Source organism: Triturus cristatus, chromosome 4_1 (genome assembly GCF_964204655.1).
Source record: "Triturus cristatus chromosome 4_1, aTriCri1.1, whole genome shotgun sequence".
NCBI lineage: Eukaryota > Metazoa > Chordata > Amphibia > Caudata > Salamandridae > Triturus > Triturus cristatus.
In genome coordinates, this window is record NC_140585.1 from 1123723994 (window position 1) to 1123739798 (window position 15805).

The 15805-nt window shown below is 47.4% G+C and overlaps 1 protein-coding gene across 4 annotated transcripts in view; it reads right to left on the reverse strand.

The window, feature by feature from the left end:
* KMT2E (lysine methyltransferase 2E (inactive)) overlaps window positions 1-15805 on the reverse strand; it is a 2077373-nt gene that overhangs the window by 1443009 nt on the left and 618559 nt on the right. For all 4 annotated transcript variants that reach the window (XM_085654164.1, XM_085654162.1, XM_085654163.1 and 1 more), the window contains exon 8: window positions 11933-12105. In XM_085654164.1, coding sequence (XP_085510290.1) covers window positions 11933-12105 — 173 coding nt within the window. The remainder of the gene's footprint in view (window positions 1-11932; window positions 12106-15805) is intronic.

A 15805-nucleotide genomic window follows, 5' to 3' on the forward strand; every position in this document is an offset into this window, starting at 1 on the left:
ACTGGTGAATTCTCGGTTTGAACAGGTAGGCCTTGTTCATCATCGGAGCTACTCTCTTCGGCCCCTAAGGCCTCCTCGTCGTCTCCTACCTCGGTGTCGTCTTCACCTCTGTGGAAGAGTGACTCGTCGGCCTCGTCCGATCCGGGTTCTTGGTCGGAAACGGGACTGGAGGGTAAGACTTCTACTTCTTCGACGTCGTCCGCGTCGTCGAAGATGTCAGCTGGGGCCGGTGCCGCGTGCTGCGCTTCGAGCCTCGCCGCTCGACGATTCCGCAGAGTCTTCTTTGAACGGAACCGGGCACAGGCCATACATGTCGACTCGTCGTGGTCCGGTGAAAGGCATTTGTTGCACACCGGATGGACGTCGATGTGTGGATACTTCGCATTACATACCGGACACCTTTTGAATGGCGTCCTCGATTCCATCGTCGAAGTAGTTGATGGACAGGTAAATGCGAACAAAGTCGGTGCTGAAAATTAGTAAACTAACAGAGAGTATCGAAAACCGATCGATAAACAGTACCGACGCGAACTAAAGGCCTTGTGGCCTCGACAAAATTTTTTCCTAACTTGAGCTAAGATAGCACATCCGAACCCAATGGCGGAAAAAAACAATCTGAGGATGGAGAGGATGCCCATGCGCACTGTAGTCCAGGGGAGGAGTCACCTATCCAAGGATACTTCGAAGACTCTTCCAGGACAACAACGTGCAAACATCCGGACCCAACACTAGGCGGCGATCTATGCACAGATATGAATTCAGCAGCCCACATGCCTCGAACACTAAAGAATTACCGCCCAATTGCTGCAAAATCATGGAGAGGGAGTTAAACAGATCATTGACAGAATACCTAAGCTCCCACAATTTGCTTGACTCAACTCAACACGGTTTCAGTGCACAACATTCTACGGAGTCAGCACTTCTTGTGGCAGCAGAGGAAATTCGCAATATAGTGGATAAGGGAGGCAAGGCAATCCTTGTGATGTTGGACCTGTCGGCGGCCTTCGACACCGTAAATCATGCGGTGTTGATTCAAAGGCTTCAGGAAATTGGCATTCAGGGGTCAGCGCTGTCCCTTCTCTCTTCTTTTCTGGAAGGTAGGAAGCAAAGTCTGCTGTGGGACGGGTTACAGTCGGACAGCTTCCATCTGCCATGTGGTGTTCCGCAGGGTTCAGCGCTGTCACCTACGCTGTTCAATATTTATGTGACCCCCCTGGCTAGACTCATTAGGAAGCATGGCTTCACGATAGTCTCTTACGCTGATGATTCCCAGCTCATAGTTTCCGTGGATAAACAATCTAATGACATGGCTTCTAAATTCCATAGCTGCCTGTTTGAAATTCTGAGTTGGATGCAGGAGAGCTTCTTGAAGATCAACACCGAGAAGACTGAGATTATTGAGTTTGGCCAGGGGAGTCCCATGTGGAACGGATCATGGTGGCAGGTAGGGGCCGGGGAGTGTCCCTGCCCCGTGCCCAAAGTAAGAAACCTAAGCGTATTGTTAGACAACCAGCTAAATTTTTCAGCTCACGTCAACAGCCTTGTGTCATCCTGTTCCTTTTTAATAAGGACGATGCGTAAGATTTTCCCTTTCATTAAATCAGAGCTGCGTAAGACCGTTGTAGTTGCTCTTGTGCTATCCAGACTGGACAATTGCAACGCCTTACTGTTACGGATAAATAAAACACAGATAAGGAGGTTGCAGACTCTCCAGAATGCCGCGGCGAGGCTATTACTGGACGTCCCAAGAGATCAATCGATCTCAGGGGGAATTAAAGCATTACACTGGCTCCCTGTCCAACAGCATATAGACTTTAAGTCTATATGCCTAGTACATAAGGCTGTTTTCGAAGGTGGAGCCAAGGATGTTCAGAAATTATTCATCCCCTATACCTCTGGCCGTGTGCTAAGGTCCAGCACTCGGAGTCTTATCAAGATCAATCGGATCAGGAAAGTCAGATGGGGCGGTAGAGCTTTTTCAGTCCATGCTGCTGGACTCTGGAACAAGCTTCCCTGTTCCTTAAAATCAACAGAAAATCATCAAGCTTTCAGAAAACTGTTAAAGACACGGCTCTTTCAAGAGGATTGTATTTGAGGATTATGTCTCCCTCTGTGCTTACCAGCGCCAAGACGCTTCGGCATTCATGCGCTATATAAAACCCTATCCTATCCTATCCTATACTGTAGGAATTCAGGAGCCATGCAGCCAAGCTCAACGAGTGAAGGTTGGGATGTTGAATCTGGCCCGCATACTCCTGAAGAAGATCCAGTCTGCATGGCAGCCTCCTGTGTGGACACTCTGAGAGGTGAAGGATATCTGTGAATTACCACTGTTAAAACCATTCCAGAGCAACTAAAATTATTCGGGCTTTTAAGTGCAAGATATTGATGACTACTATCAGCAGTAGGAAAACTGGAGGATTGGCGTTAAGAAATTTGCCTGTGCATTCTCCAGTGTGCCTGATTGGTAGAACCTCAAGGCGAAACCTGGGCAGTTTTTGCTTTCTCCGTTTGTGAACAGAGCTATTAGGAGAAAACCCCAATCAGAGAAGATGTCATGAAGTACAGCGTCGTTTAGAATCTGAATTTGTGATTTTCTCGAATGATTCTTCTGAGAGTGTCTGCTGGAGCACTCTGGGTACCTGGAAGATTGACAGCTGTAATATTGAGATGCCTGGAAATTAGCCACTTCCAGATTGTTTGTTCTTCCAGAGAAAGAGGTCTAGATCTTGTCTCTCCCTGCTTGTTCTGATAATGGATGACTGTTGTATTGTCCGCCTGAATAAGGAGAGAGTATGCTCTGAACGACAGGAGGAAAGCCTTCAGGGCTAGATGTACTGCCCTCAGATCCAGAAGGTTGATGTGTTAAGATTGTTCCTTCTGAAGCCACAGGCTTTAAATCTGTAGATGGGCCTTATGAGCACCCCAACCTGTTAAAGAGACATCTGTCACTATGGTTTGGACAGGGATGTCTTGTTGGAAGTTCAACCCTTTGAGGAGAGTCATTGAGTGGCACCACCACTTTAGTAATTGTTTGGCATGAGGAGTCAGGATCATCCAGTCTTTCCATCTTCCAGAGAGCTGATCCCATTGATCTGCCAGACATTGTTGGAGAGGCCGGATGAAGAGACGTGCATGTAGGACCAGAAAGATGCATTATGCCATTGAACCCAGGAGGGAAGAGACTTGTCTCACTGTTGAATGAGAAGATTTCATCAGATTGCAACATTTCAGAAGGATAGATAATAGTCTCTCCTCCGAAGGAAACCCTTTTATGGGTACTGCACCCAGGAAATGCAAAGATTGAACAGATGTCAAAATAGACTTGTTGTGATTCATTTGTAGACCTAGTTGATTGAAAGTCATGACTATTGTATAATGTTGGCTTGCTTGCTGATAGGAAGATGCTTTGATGAGCCAATCATCCAGGTATGGATATATGAATATTTTCATTTCTGAGGTGGGCAGCTACAACCATCCATTTGGAGAAAGTTTGTGGTGCAGACTTGATGCCGAAGGGAAGGACCTTGTATTGATAGTGGTCTTTTGTACAATGAACCTCAGGAACTAGATTTTTTTGGGCTATCAGAATGTGAAAATAGGCATGTTGCAAGTCTATAAGTTGAGGGTAGATCTGTTGAAGTGCCAACAACCTGAATTTATCTATGCAAACCCATTTGTTCACTTTCTTGAGATCTAAAACGGGTTTGCCTTAGTTTTTGGGTCCTTTCTTCTACACTAGAAAATAACTAAACATAAATTCCCAGTCCTCTCTGGTGAGAGGGGACCTTTTCCAACCACATATTTCTGTAAGAGGATGGCTACTTCTTGTTGCAGTATTTCCCACTGGTAAACAAAAGGTTTCTTCGTGGAATAGATGGTGGCGGACACTTGAATCTGAGACAGTATCTATGCTCTACAATATTCAGAACCCATATGTTGATAGTTATTCCTATCCACTCTTGAAGGAAAATGTCATACTTTTCCCTACAAAAGTAGGCAACAAAAGAGGGGGAAGACAGGACTCATTGTTTGACACCTGTTGTTTTAGGGGCTTGAGCAAATGATTGCTGTTCTCCTCTGCCTCTTGACTGAAAACGATGTTGCTGATGTCTATTTGGCTGAGATGATTGTTGTGGCTGCTGTCCTGTAGACAGATGAGGGGTTTGAACCCTCTGGTGGAAATAGCGACAGTCAGAGGACCCATAGGAATGTCTCCAATATTCTCTCCTATTCTCTAATCCGACAGCTTTCAGGTTTTCAAGCTCAGACTTCATTCTGGAAATCTCATCATCAAAAAAGGCAGGTTCAAAATCCGGTATTGGGCTTCCCGTTATAAACCTATGATTCTCAGTCAAGATGAACTCCAAAGCGCCAGACAATACGCAGCTAGAGTGGAGCAATCGGCAGTAGTGCTGAGAACTTGGTTTGACACCATCATTTCTTCATTACCAATCTCCTGAAAATCCTAATGTCTGTCTCTATGACTATCTTCTATGAACTCTTTAAAGGAGTCCCAAAAAGACCTATGATAGTGCCTTATGAGAGCAGCTGCACTAGCAGCTTTCATGGAAACTGCAGAGGTTCTGCAGACCTTCTTGCCTACTGAAGCACAAGTTACTTACCTTCGGTTACGATATATCTGTAAGAAACATTAGCTTGTGATAGATTCCTTACCTTAGAATTCCCCCCAGGCGTCAGACTGGATCCGGAAAGTTTTTGTTTGCAGTACCCCCTGCGCACCGGAAGGTGGCGTCGTGCGGCTCCGTGTCCGTCGTTGGCGTCGTGGTCACCGAGATCACGCGCTGACGTCAGTTCTGTACACGACTTTCCGAGCCAGGAATGCAGAGCCATGCAAAATACTGACCACTGGTGCATTGAAACTAGGGCTCTGAAAGGGATGACCTTAACCCTAGAAATCAGTTTGCAGAACAGGGAGGATGGGTGGGGTGGTAAGGAATCGATCACTAACTAATGTTTCTTACAGATATATCGTTACCGAAGGTAAGTAACTTGTGCATCTGAAAGAAACACGTTAGTGATAGATTCCTTACCTTAGAATAGATACCCCAGCAATACCAACCCCAGTGGTGGGTCTGCAAACCAAGATCACACCAGGAAGTCCCGGAGAACATAACGGCCAAAGAAGACGTCTCTCCGGACTTGGCTGTCCAGGCTTAGTGCTTAGTAAAAGTGTGCACTGAGGCCCATGTAGCTGCCTGACAGATGTCTTGTGAGGGGACACCACGTCCCAATGCCGTAGTGGCAGCAGTCGCCTTGGTGGAATGGGCTCGCAGCCCCACCGGAGGCTCCTTTTTAGCCAGAGAATAACAGGCTTTAATACACAAGACGACCCATCTGGAGACAGTCAGCTTGTGTACGGCCCGACCTTTCTTGGGGCCGACGTAGCCATCAAAGAGCTGGTCATCCACCCGGAACTGTTGTGTGCGATTCAGGTAAAATGAGAGCGCACGTTTTGGGTCCAGATGGTGGAGCCTCTCTTACTCTCTGGAAGGATGCAGAGGCGGGAAGAAGGTGGGCAAAGTGATGGTCTGCCAGATGTGAAAGGCAGTGACAACCTTTGGCAGAAAGGATGGACATGTCCTAAGCACAACCTTGTCTGGATGGACTGACAGAAAAGGAGGTTTGCAAGAAAGAGCCTGGAGCTCACTCGTTCTCCTAGCAGAGGTGATGACAACCAGGAAAGCAGTCTTCAGAGTTAACAGACGAACAGGACAGTTGTGAAGAGGCACAAAGGGAACACACATTAAATATGAGAGAACCAGGTTCAAGTCCCACAGTGGCATTACTAAGGGAATAGGAGGAAAAAGGTGAGTAATGCCTTTGAGGGATTGGTTAACAACAGGGGACTTGAAAAGAGAGGGCTGATCTGGGAGCCTGAGAAAAGCCAAAATAGCAGAAAGGTAGCCCTTGATAGTGCCCAGAGCAGAGCCCTGCTGGGCCAAAGAAAGAAGGAACAGTAGAACTTCAGAAAGAGGGATAGAAAGGGAACCACAGCCTTTGCTGTGCACCATGCCACAAACTTGTTCCACCTGCAGGCCTATACCAACTCAGTGGAGGGACGCCTGGCTGCCAGAATAACATCACAGACTTCAGGAGGCAAGTCAAAAGGAATCAACTGCTGCCGCTCAATCTCCACGCAAAGAGGTGGAGACTGGACAGGTTCGGGTGGAGGACCGACCCCTGCTGTTGCGACAGAAGATCCTCCTGAAGAGGCAGTCGGATCGGCGGATCGATGGTCATACTGAGTAGCTTGGGATACCAAACTCTTTCAGCACAGTCCGGAGCCACAAGAATGACTTGGGCCCGGTCGCGCCGGATCTTCTTCAGCACTCTGGGCAGAAGTGGTATAGGCGGAAAGGCATACAACAGACCGCAACTCCACTCGCGACGAAAAGCGTCGCCGAGCGAGTGCCGCCTTGGAAATTCCAACGCGCAGAACTGCTGACATTGTGCGTTCTCTTCGGTGGCGAATAGATCTAACCAAGGCTCTCCCCACTGTTAAAAGAGACCTTGTGCGACGTTCGAGTGAAGACGCCATTCATGATCCATCATGCACCTGCGGCTGAGTTCGTCCGCCCCGCGTTCAGTGAACCTGCCAGGTGTTGAACCACCAGGGAAATGCCCTGATGTTCCAGCCATGTCCAGAGGCGCAGGGCCTCCTGACATAGGGTCAACGACCCCACCCCACCCCACCCTGTTTGTTACAGTACCACATGGCAGTGGTGTTTTCTGTGAACACCTGCACTACTCTTCCCCGGACAGAGGGAAGGAATGCCTTCAGTGCAAGTCGGATCGCCCAGAGCTCCAGAAGGTTGATATGGAGCCTGGACTCCGCCAGAGACCAAAGGCCTCTGATCTCCACCTCTCCCATGTGGCCGCCCCATCCCAGGAGGGACGCATCCGTCAAAACTGTGTGCTCTGGTTGGGGAAGGGAGAGGGATATGCCATTGTCCCAATGCCGGTTCGTGAGCCACCACTGCAGCTGTTGTGCAGTTCCCTCCTAGATCTGGACGTAATCGGATAGGTTCCCCTGATGCTGCGCCCACTGGAACTTCAGGTCCCACTGCAGAGCCCGCATACGCCATCTGGCATGATTGACCGGCAGGATGCAGGAGGCCATGAGACCCAGCAGCCTCAGGGTCATCCTGACCGAAACCCAGGATAGAGGCTGAAAGATCGGAATCAGAGCCTGAATATCCTGGACTCGCCATTCGGGAGGATAGACCCGAAAGTGCGTCGTATCAAGAACCGCTCCGATGAAGAGGAGCTTCTGAGAGGGAATCAGGTGCCACTTCGGCACATTGATGGAGAACCCCAGCAAATGCAGGATGTCGGCCGTAGTCTGGGGGTTGGAGACGACTGTCCAGGGCAGCTCCGCCTTCAACAGCCAGTCGTCGTGATAGGGGAAGACTGGAACTCCTGAACTGTGCAGATGAGCTGCGACCACTGCCATCACTTTCGTGAACACCCAAGGGGCGCTGGTAAGGCTAAAGGGGAGCACAGCAAACTGAAAGTGCTTGTTGCATACCGTAACCCGCAGGCAACGCCAGTGGGCCGGCAGGACGGGAATGTGAATATGAGTCCTGCAGGTCCAACGCTACCATTGAGTCTCTAGGGTCCAGGGCCAACAAGACCTGAGCCAGAGTTAACATCTTGAACTTCTCCTTCGGCAGGAAGCGATTGACGTCCCTGAGGTCCAAGATAGGACGTAGGCACTTGTCCTTCTTGGGCACCAGAAAGTAGTGGGAGTAACAACCACGTCCTACTCCTGGTGCAGGAACGCGCTCGATGGCCACCTTGGCCAAGAGGGCCGCGACTTCCTTTTGAAGAAGTGCCAAGTGATCCCCCGACATGCGGTGGTACTGGGGTGGCATGGCTGGAGGGGTAGTCTCAAAGGGGAGGGAGTAGCCCCTTCAGACTATTTGTAAAACCCACCTGTCCGAAGTATTGGTGCGCCAGTGGGGAATGTGATGGCGAATCCTGCCGCCCACTGGCGTTTGATGGGCCTGAAAAACCGGACTAAGAAGGTTTGGAGACAGTGGTGGCCGGGGTGGAGGTGAACTGACCCGCCCGCTGGCCCCCTGACCCACCTCGGCGGGTCGCACGTCCGCGCTGAGACTGTTGATGCGCAGGCCTGTGGCTCTGAAGCGAACGTGTTGGGCGCCCCTTCGGTGGCCACGAAAGCAGCGAAAAGCAGAAGGCGGAGGAGGGCGCATGGCAGAAAGGCCCAGGGACTTGGCCGTAGCCCTTAAGTCCTTAAAGCGCTCCAACGCACTATCTGCTTTGTTGCCGAAAAGGCGAATGCCATCAAAGGGCATGTCCATCAGAGTGTTCTGGACATCCCTAGAAAAACCAGTTGTCCTCAGCCAGGCGTGGCGGCGGAGCGCCACCGTCGTGGAAATCGCCCAGCCCAGCGAGTCGGCAGTGTCAAGGCCACAACAAATCGTGAACTTGGTTGCATCCCTCCTTTCAGCAATAGCTTGAGAGAGCACACGCGCCTGGCGATGGCGTCGGGCCACGTTCCTATCCACAGGAGCCCCTGTGTTGGGCCTGGACCAGGTGCCCAAAAGAACGTGAGAAAGTACATCATTAAAGGGCAGTAGTGGCTCCGCAGAGGTAGCCGCCGGCTGGAGCACTTCTGTCAGGAGGTTAGTCCTGACGGCCACTGTAGGGAGTTCGAGGTGGAGGGACTTGGCCGCCCTATGCAGCACCACTGCAGAACTTGCACCCTCCTCCATAGTCACGGTAGGAGGAGTGAGCATGGAGCAGGAGAGGTATCAAGACTACTGGCCTCCCCCAGCTCCTCTACCAGTCCGGTTCAAATTCACATTGTGCTGTGAGAGGGTCCTCAGACCCCTCCCAGTCCTCCCCTTCCTCCGAAGGCTGATGGACAGGCCGAAAATAAGGAGGCTGGACAAAGGGATAGAAATCCCCCATCGGCGTCTAGCGACGCCGTTCTGGCGACATATCCACATCGGGGCTGAAACCGGGGCGACGTCGTCCAGTGGGACGGGTGTCGTCGGAGGTGGTACCGGTGGGGTCGACGTCAGTGGAGGTGTCACAAGGTCAACCGGTGTCAACCGGGATCCACACCTGGATCCAAGGGGGCCCTGCGTGCTGGGGCTGGAGCCGACAGTGATGCCGGAGCCGCCGACAATAAAGGGCGAGGACCCCCAGTCGGGCCCGCGGGGTCCGAATTCGCTCTGGAGGGGCCCGACAGCGCAAAGAGGCGAGCCATGGCTGGCAGAAATTCCTGCAGCTGGACCAGAGTCGCAGACGGACCCGGGAAGGGCTGGTAGGCCAACGGCAACTGCGTAGTCTCCGCCGGAGCCGCAGGGGAGGCACCACCCGCACCCTCAGCCGCGACGAGAAGTCAGAGAGTGATGGCGCTTCTTCGACTTCTTGTGATGCTTCGCCTTACCTGACCCAGAGTGCGAAGACTTCGAACAATGGTGGTGGCTCCGCCCGCCCTCCCACCGGACCGGGACCTGCAGCGGCGCGGAGCCGTCTGCCGGACTTCAAGCAGCTTTCTGGACTGCTCCCGCAAAGTCTTCAGCGCTATGGCCTGTCAGTCAGGGCACGACTTGGGGTCGTTGTCGTGCCCCAGGCAGTAGAGACACACACGGTGCGGGTCTGTCACTGACATCATGCGATGACAGTCCCCGCAGGACTTGAAGCCGGGTATTCCTACCGCACCAGGAGTCGATCAACTCGAAAAATAGAGACAAAAAGGCCTCGAAAAACTCAGTCAAATAGTGACTGGGGGTACCGCTCTCTCCGGATCTGCGCTTGCTGGCGCAGAAAAAGAAAGAACTGACGTCAGCGCGCAAGGGCGACATCTAAGTAGCTGCCGCGACGGCACCTCGATGACTACTACGCTAATGACGGCCTCGGAACCGAACAACGCCACCGTCCGACACGCAGGGGTACTGCTGACGAAAACTTTCCGGATCCAGTCTGACGCCTGGGGGTAATTCTAAGGTAAGGAATCTATCACTAACATGTTTCTTTCAAATTCCAATTTTTTGTTCTCATTATCAGGAGGTACTTTAGAAGATGGGGCTGTAGCATGAAGTTTTCGAGCTACTGAAACGTTGACAGAGTATGGTACTGGATCTGTGCGAAGAAAAGGTGAATCTTGATCCGGTGGTCTATATTTCTCTTGCAGGCGTGATGGAGCAGCCTACATAGCAGCCAGAGTCAGAAAATGCTAAATCGCTTGTTCTAAGACTTGGAATCAAAGGAAGTAGTGGTCTAGCTGCGGACCTTTGATGAATTGTCTTACCAATGTGGATATAGTAGTAACTGCTAAACCAAAATTCAATTTGTAAGCACCCCTGATAAGTAGCTCCTGAAAGGTGTTAATATCATCTATAGGAGATATTCTCAGAGGAGGAGAATCCATTAAGGTTGGCGAATACAATCCTGAAGAAAATGTTTATACAAGATTGTGACAATCTTGATCTTGGTGTAGAGTATTTTCTCCATCTTGAGTGTGAGCATCTGTGGGACCCTGAACAATGACAACAGTAGGACATCTATCTTGCTCTTGACTTAGACCTATAGCTGTGAGGTCTGGTGTGACAGGAGTGAGATCTGTTGCCTTTGAAGAGGTGCCACTGGTACGGGAGACTGTGGTGGCTGTTGAGTGACTGATGGTACTGGCAGTAAAGGTACCTCTGAACTCGTCTGCTGTGGAGGGAGAGGAGGAAGAGAGTGAAGTGCAGGAGGAGTAGAACCCATTGAAACTACAGGGCATGATGGGACAAGAGGCTTTTAAAGGTGCAGTGTCCTTTTTGCATTGTTTCAATGCTGCAGCCTACATTGCTATGTATTGCTCCTTATCTTACTTTAAAAAAAGTAAAAAGCATTCATGAAGGAGACTTTTTTAAGTAGGTCACCCTTCATTTTACTTTAGTGATTTTTAACGGTATGCCTGTTTTTCCTTTTACGTTTTAAAGTAATTTAATAAGATAGGCAAAATAGCATGGGATGAAGCCTGCAAAATCTAACATGTCTGTTACATAGGTTTCGTGGCCTTTACGAAGGCGAAGTAGTTGCGACTGAAAGAACTCCTCAGGGGCCCCCACATGTGGGCGGGTCTTTTCAGCGCTATGATTATCAATGGAGATTCCCTTAGAGAGTACAAGAGTTACTGTGTTTTACAATATTTTTTAACATGTGCATTTTTCAAATGTTATTTGTATTACACAGCATACAAAATCAAAGAAAAGGAAATAATTCTCTTTCTAAAGAGACTTTTTGAGTCGAGGGGGGATGCTCATTTTAATTGAGTGGTTTTGGAGCCCTGTGGTGTAGCAGGCTTACTTTCTTTTTTTGTAGTTCTGTATAGAATGCACATAGGAGATAAAGAACTGAATGTAAAAAACAGCATAATAACTGAGTGTATATGTCAGATGCAAATAGTCCCTAATGAATTCCAATTGAAGAACTTCTAAGGAGGCCTGAATAATACACCGAAGAGTCAACAGCAAGTGGCGAGACAGTAAAACTCCTCTTTATGGAGCAGCCCTCGCTATATATTTTTTGGACTAGGTTACAATAGTTCCACCAGGCGGGTTTGATATTAAGCCATACCTAAAAACGAAACTGGCAAGTATGCGTATGTTAGTAGGGTAGAGGTGCGTTCCATAAAAATGTTCACAAACATGTTAGGACCCAATACAGTAAATACTGGTTTAACAGTTTCTGAAGCAGTTTCCACTCTTAGCCACGCGCTGAGAATGCAAACGAATCATTAAGATTAAAGAGTAATTATAAACCTAAAAGAATACATTTGGCTTCAAGCAATTCATTAAAAGTCCACAATAAAGCAACATAAAAATGTTACTCGGTTCTCAGAGAATTAATTTATGTGGAAAAAAATGAACAATTTAAATTAAGTTACCTTTTTAGACTTGGTAACATTTTGCTCTCTCTCCCCACTTTTCTTTCTCTTTTTCTCATGGACCTTAGTAACCCTTGCTGCAGTCAGTGTAATCATAGTTGGGGTATGCTGAAATGCAGTGTACAACTCCAAAGGAACCTCATCCCCACTTTCTGTTGCACTGGTGTCTCCATCTAAAAACACAAACAAATGAAAAGGGAAAGAAAACATTGAAAGGCTTTTCCACATTCAATTTGAGATAAATTCAGTGATCAACATTTAGATATGGCATTGGTGAGAACACTCAAAAGATTACTTACAAAGGTGGCAGTCTGACATGCTTTTTGAGAAAAGGGTGAGATGTATTCAAAAATATCACGACACAGTGACAAGCATAGGGATTAAAGACGGCAGAGCTTTTCTAGTTTTTTGAGAGCAAACATAAAGAAAGCTGTTTATATTCTGATAAGAAAGACCAGAAGTCTTGTCGAAAGAAGAAGATGGGACTCCTTGATTAGGCTTTCAAGGTATCTCAGGTTATGCGGAATTATGTGGGCAAACCCCTTTGCATTGGTATAAGCGTTCTTGGTAGATTAATACCAGTAAGGGTATATTTTGTAGTTATTAGTTGAAGGTCATCACAATCTGAATACTTCCCATTAGTGAAGAGAGAACTTCAATACAAAAAGTAAAACTTTCACGATAATTTTGTCATTTCAACATAACAAACATTTGTATAAATCCAGCGGCTAAAATGTATTCAATGGAATTAGAAACTGCCATCATGGCGACTCAATAACTTTACATTTGAATTGCGGATTGGCATGCAAAGTCTGCACTCTTATCCCCACCCCTTTATGAATGTTCAACAATTTCTTCACACTTATTATACCACCATAAAATAAGAACACAGTCTAACATAATGGAGAAGGTCTTGTGAAATTGGTGCAACAGAACGACTTACAAGTAAATCTCTTACACAATATTTTTTAATTAGCCTTTCAATTTGCTCGTTCTTGTCCCAGCTTGTTGAGACAAACTGAAGCACACACAGAAGAATAGACTGCCATATGCAGGAGAAGAAACCACACATGCACAGAAAAAAAGTATCATGAGATGGATATGCATAAACACTGCCCAAGCTTTGCCAGACATTCGTGAAGACTGTTGTGAGAAAGGGCCCATGTGATGTCAATGATAGTGCAAGATGCAGTAAACAATCAATATAGTGATACTTTCTTTGGATTAATTCAGACAGGTGTGTAGGTACATCATGAGTAGCAAATTAATAGGGCTTTTCCTACAGTTATTTAAACTGCAAAGTTAAAACGTAAGAAATATGCAAACTTTGGATTAAAAAAAAGCTAAAACGATTTGAAGAGGACCACATACAAATTTACAATTAAATAAAGGGATCGCAGCAGTATAATAATCTCTCTAAAATACCGGGTGACATTAAATCATTGGCTGATAGGGCCTTACAAAGTCATAACAAAATTCTAAAACAGGCGATCATTAGCATTAAAAGCTATTCATGCTCACACGGTTTATGAATGACAGGAACCAAAAGCAGACTGGAGTCTCAGTGTACCCTTTCACCACATAATTTTCCACTGAAATACATTGAGAGTATTAACACAATATGCACCACGAATGTAGTGGTAAGAGAAATTCGTTACAATTCTTAAGCCTGCTAGGTAAATAATAATAGAGATAAAATAGGCAAAAGCAGAGACAAAAGCATTGGCATCCTTCCAAAAGGGATATTTGACCACATTATTATTTTTGGCTTCAACAATTTCCACAAGGTTAATTTGACTGTGTCGAGGCTGCACTGGTGGCTATTTGGTCCCTTTTAATTGTTTTTGGCAGTTATTCGGAAAGCTTCCTAAGTGGCTGCCGCCCTGACAACGTATTGGCCCACCAGAGCGGTGAGGGAGGGTGAGCGGAGGTGCCCGCTGCCGCCTGCGGTTCAGCCATGCCCGTTCTGAATAGGGCCTAGAGGGAGGAGCTGTCAGGTGGCACATCCCTTGCCTTGCCTGTCTGACCTGGTGTACCATCCCCCCTTTGAACAAGTGAGTACCTACCATCCCACGAAATAAATGGTCCTGCCCACAGCAGACCCTAGCGGAAATCAGGGCAGTGAGTGAGCTGGTGGGAGCCGGCGACTGTGAATGCCGAGTGTGGCCGACCCGAAGACGCCTTTTTTTTATTTCAATAAGATTTTATTGAGATTTTGTCATATACAAAAAAAAAAAAAAAAAAAAACTAAACAAGTAGACATAAAACATATAGCATGCACCTTGTCTCGCGTGATGTTACAGGGCAGCGCCTGTTGGTTGTATCGTTAAGGGTACAGTTTGTTTATTTCTGTTTCCTTATAGGCTGCTCTTCACCCTCTATTCTAGTAAAGGGTCACAGGTAGGAACAGGGAAGAAGGGACCAGAGCAGAGAGAAGGGACCAGAGCGGAGAGAGAAAAGAAAAACTTGCTCGCGATTGTCTAAAGAGGTTGGAGTCAAGTCTCTATACTAGACTTCTTCATGGAGGTTCATAAGGGTCTAAATACTTGTCCAGGGATGCCCACATTCCCCTGTCGGGCTGTCTCCACGGTGAGTCTCGTAGGGCCATCGCGTCTACACCTCTAATTACGTCAACCAGTTGAGCCAACCCTTAAACGATGCCTTGGATGTGTCTTTCCACTTATTTAGAACCATTTTTACACCTGCTGTTAGTAGGAGATCAAGTAAGTCGCTATCCTGTTGTATGATTGGTTCTGTCCTAATAGGAGCTGTTACCAGGGTGGCAAACTCAGTTTTAAGGGAACACCCTAACATGTCTTTTAGAAAGGCAAATATCTTCTCCCAGTAAGCTTTGACTTTAGGACAGTGATATATGAGGTGAGCCAGATCCCCCCTTCCGCTATTACAATTCCAGCATTGGTCATTTGTGTTCAAGCCTAGGTTCGCCAGGCGCGCTGGGGTCCAGTGTAGTTTGTGTAGTGTCCAGAATTTTGTCTGAGCTAATACCGGGGTTATCTTACTTTGTGTAGGGGAGGACCATAGTAATTGGGTTTCTTTCTCGCTTAGTGTACCTCCGAGCTGCGATTCCCAGTAATTATGTGTCTTCTCGTTAAGATTCGATGTGTTCGGTCGTAGAAGTCTATAAATGTGTGACACCTGGTGACCTATTTTATTGAGGTTGGACATATACTGGATGATTGAAGCTTGGTATTCGACAGTCTCGCTTTGAACAGTGCAGTTTTGATTTTTAGGAAATTATAAAGCTCAATATCTGGCATGTTGTGTTTGGTTTTAAGCGAGCTGAAAGTGGTAGGACTCCCTCCCTCTTCGAGCTGAATGGGAAGGGAAATCCCTGTTTTCATCCACGTATTCATAGAGAGCGGTTTGCCTTTGTATTTTATCTTATTGTATGCCCATAATGATTCCCATCTCAAATGTATTATTCTATGTTCCAACTTCTGGTCTACCTTCAGTAGGGCGTTTCTGGTGTTTGTGAGTATAGGGTTTACTAACGTTTTATTTTTACTGGCTGTTAGAAGTGCTAATGGATCGAGGTTATTTAGTATAGCTCTTTCTACTTTCAGCCAAGCCGGTGTGTACTCCTGGTCTGGTAGAATCCAGTAGCTACCCTGTTTTGCCAAAAAGGCCATTTGGAAGGTCTTAAAATCTGCCAGGTTTAATCCGCCCAGAATTTTCGACAGTCTTACTTTTTAAGGCTAATCCTTGCTTTTTTGTCTCGCCAGATGAAATTATTTAACATCTTATCCATTTTGCGATGGAAGTCGTCAGTGAGAGTTAGTGGGAGCATATTAGTCAGGTAGTTGATCATTGGGGTTACCATCATTTTGATTGTTTCAATCCTCCCCCACCAAG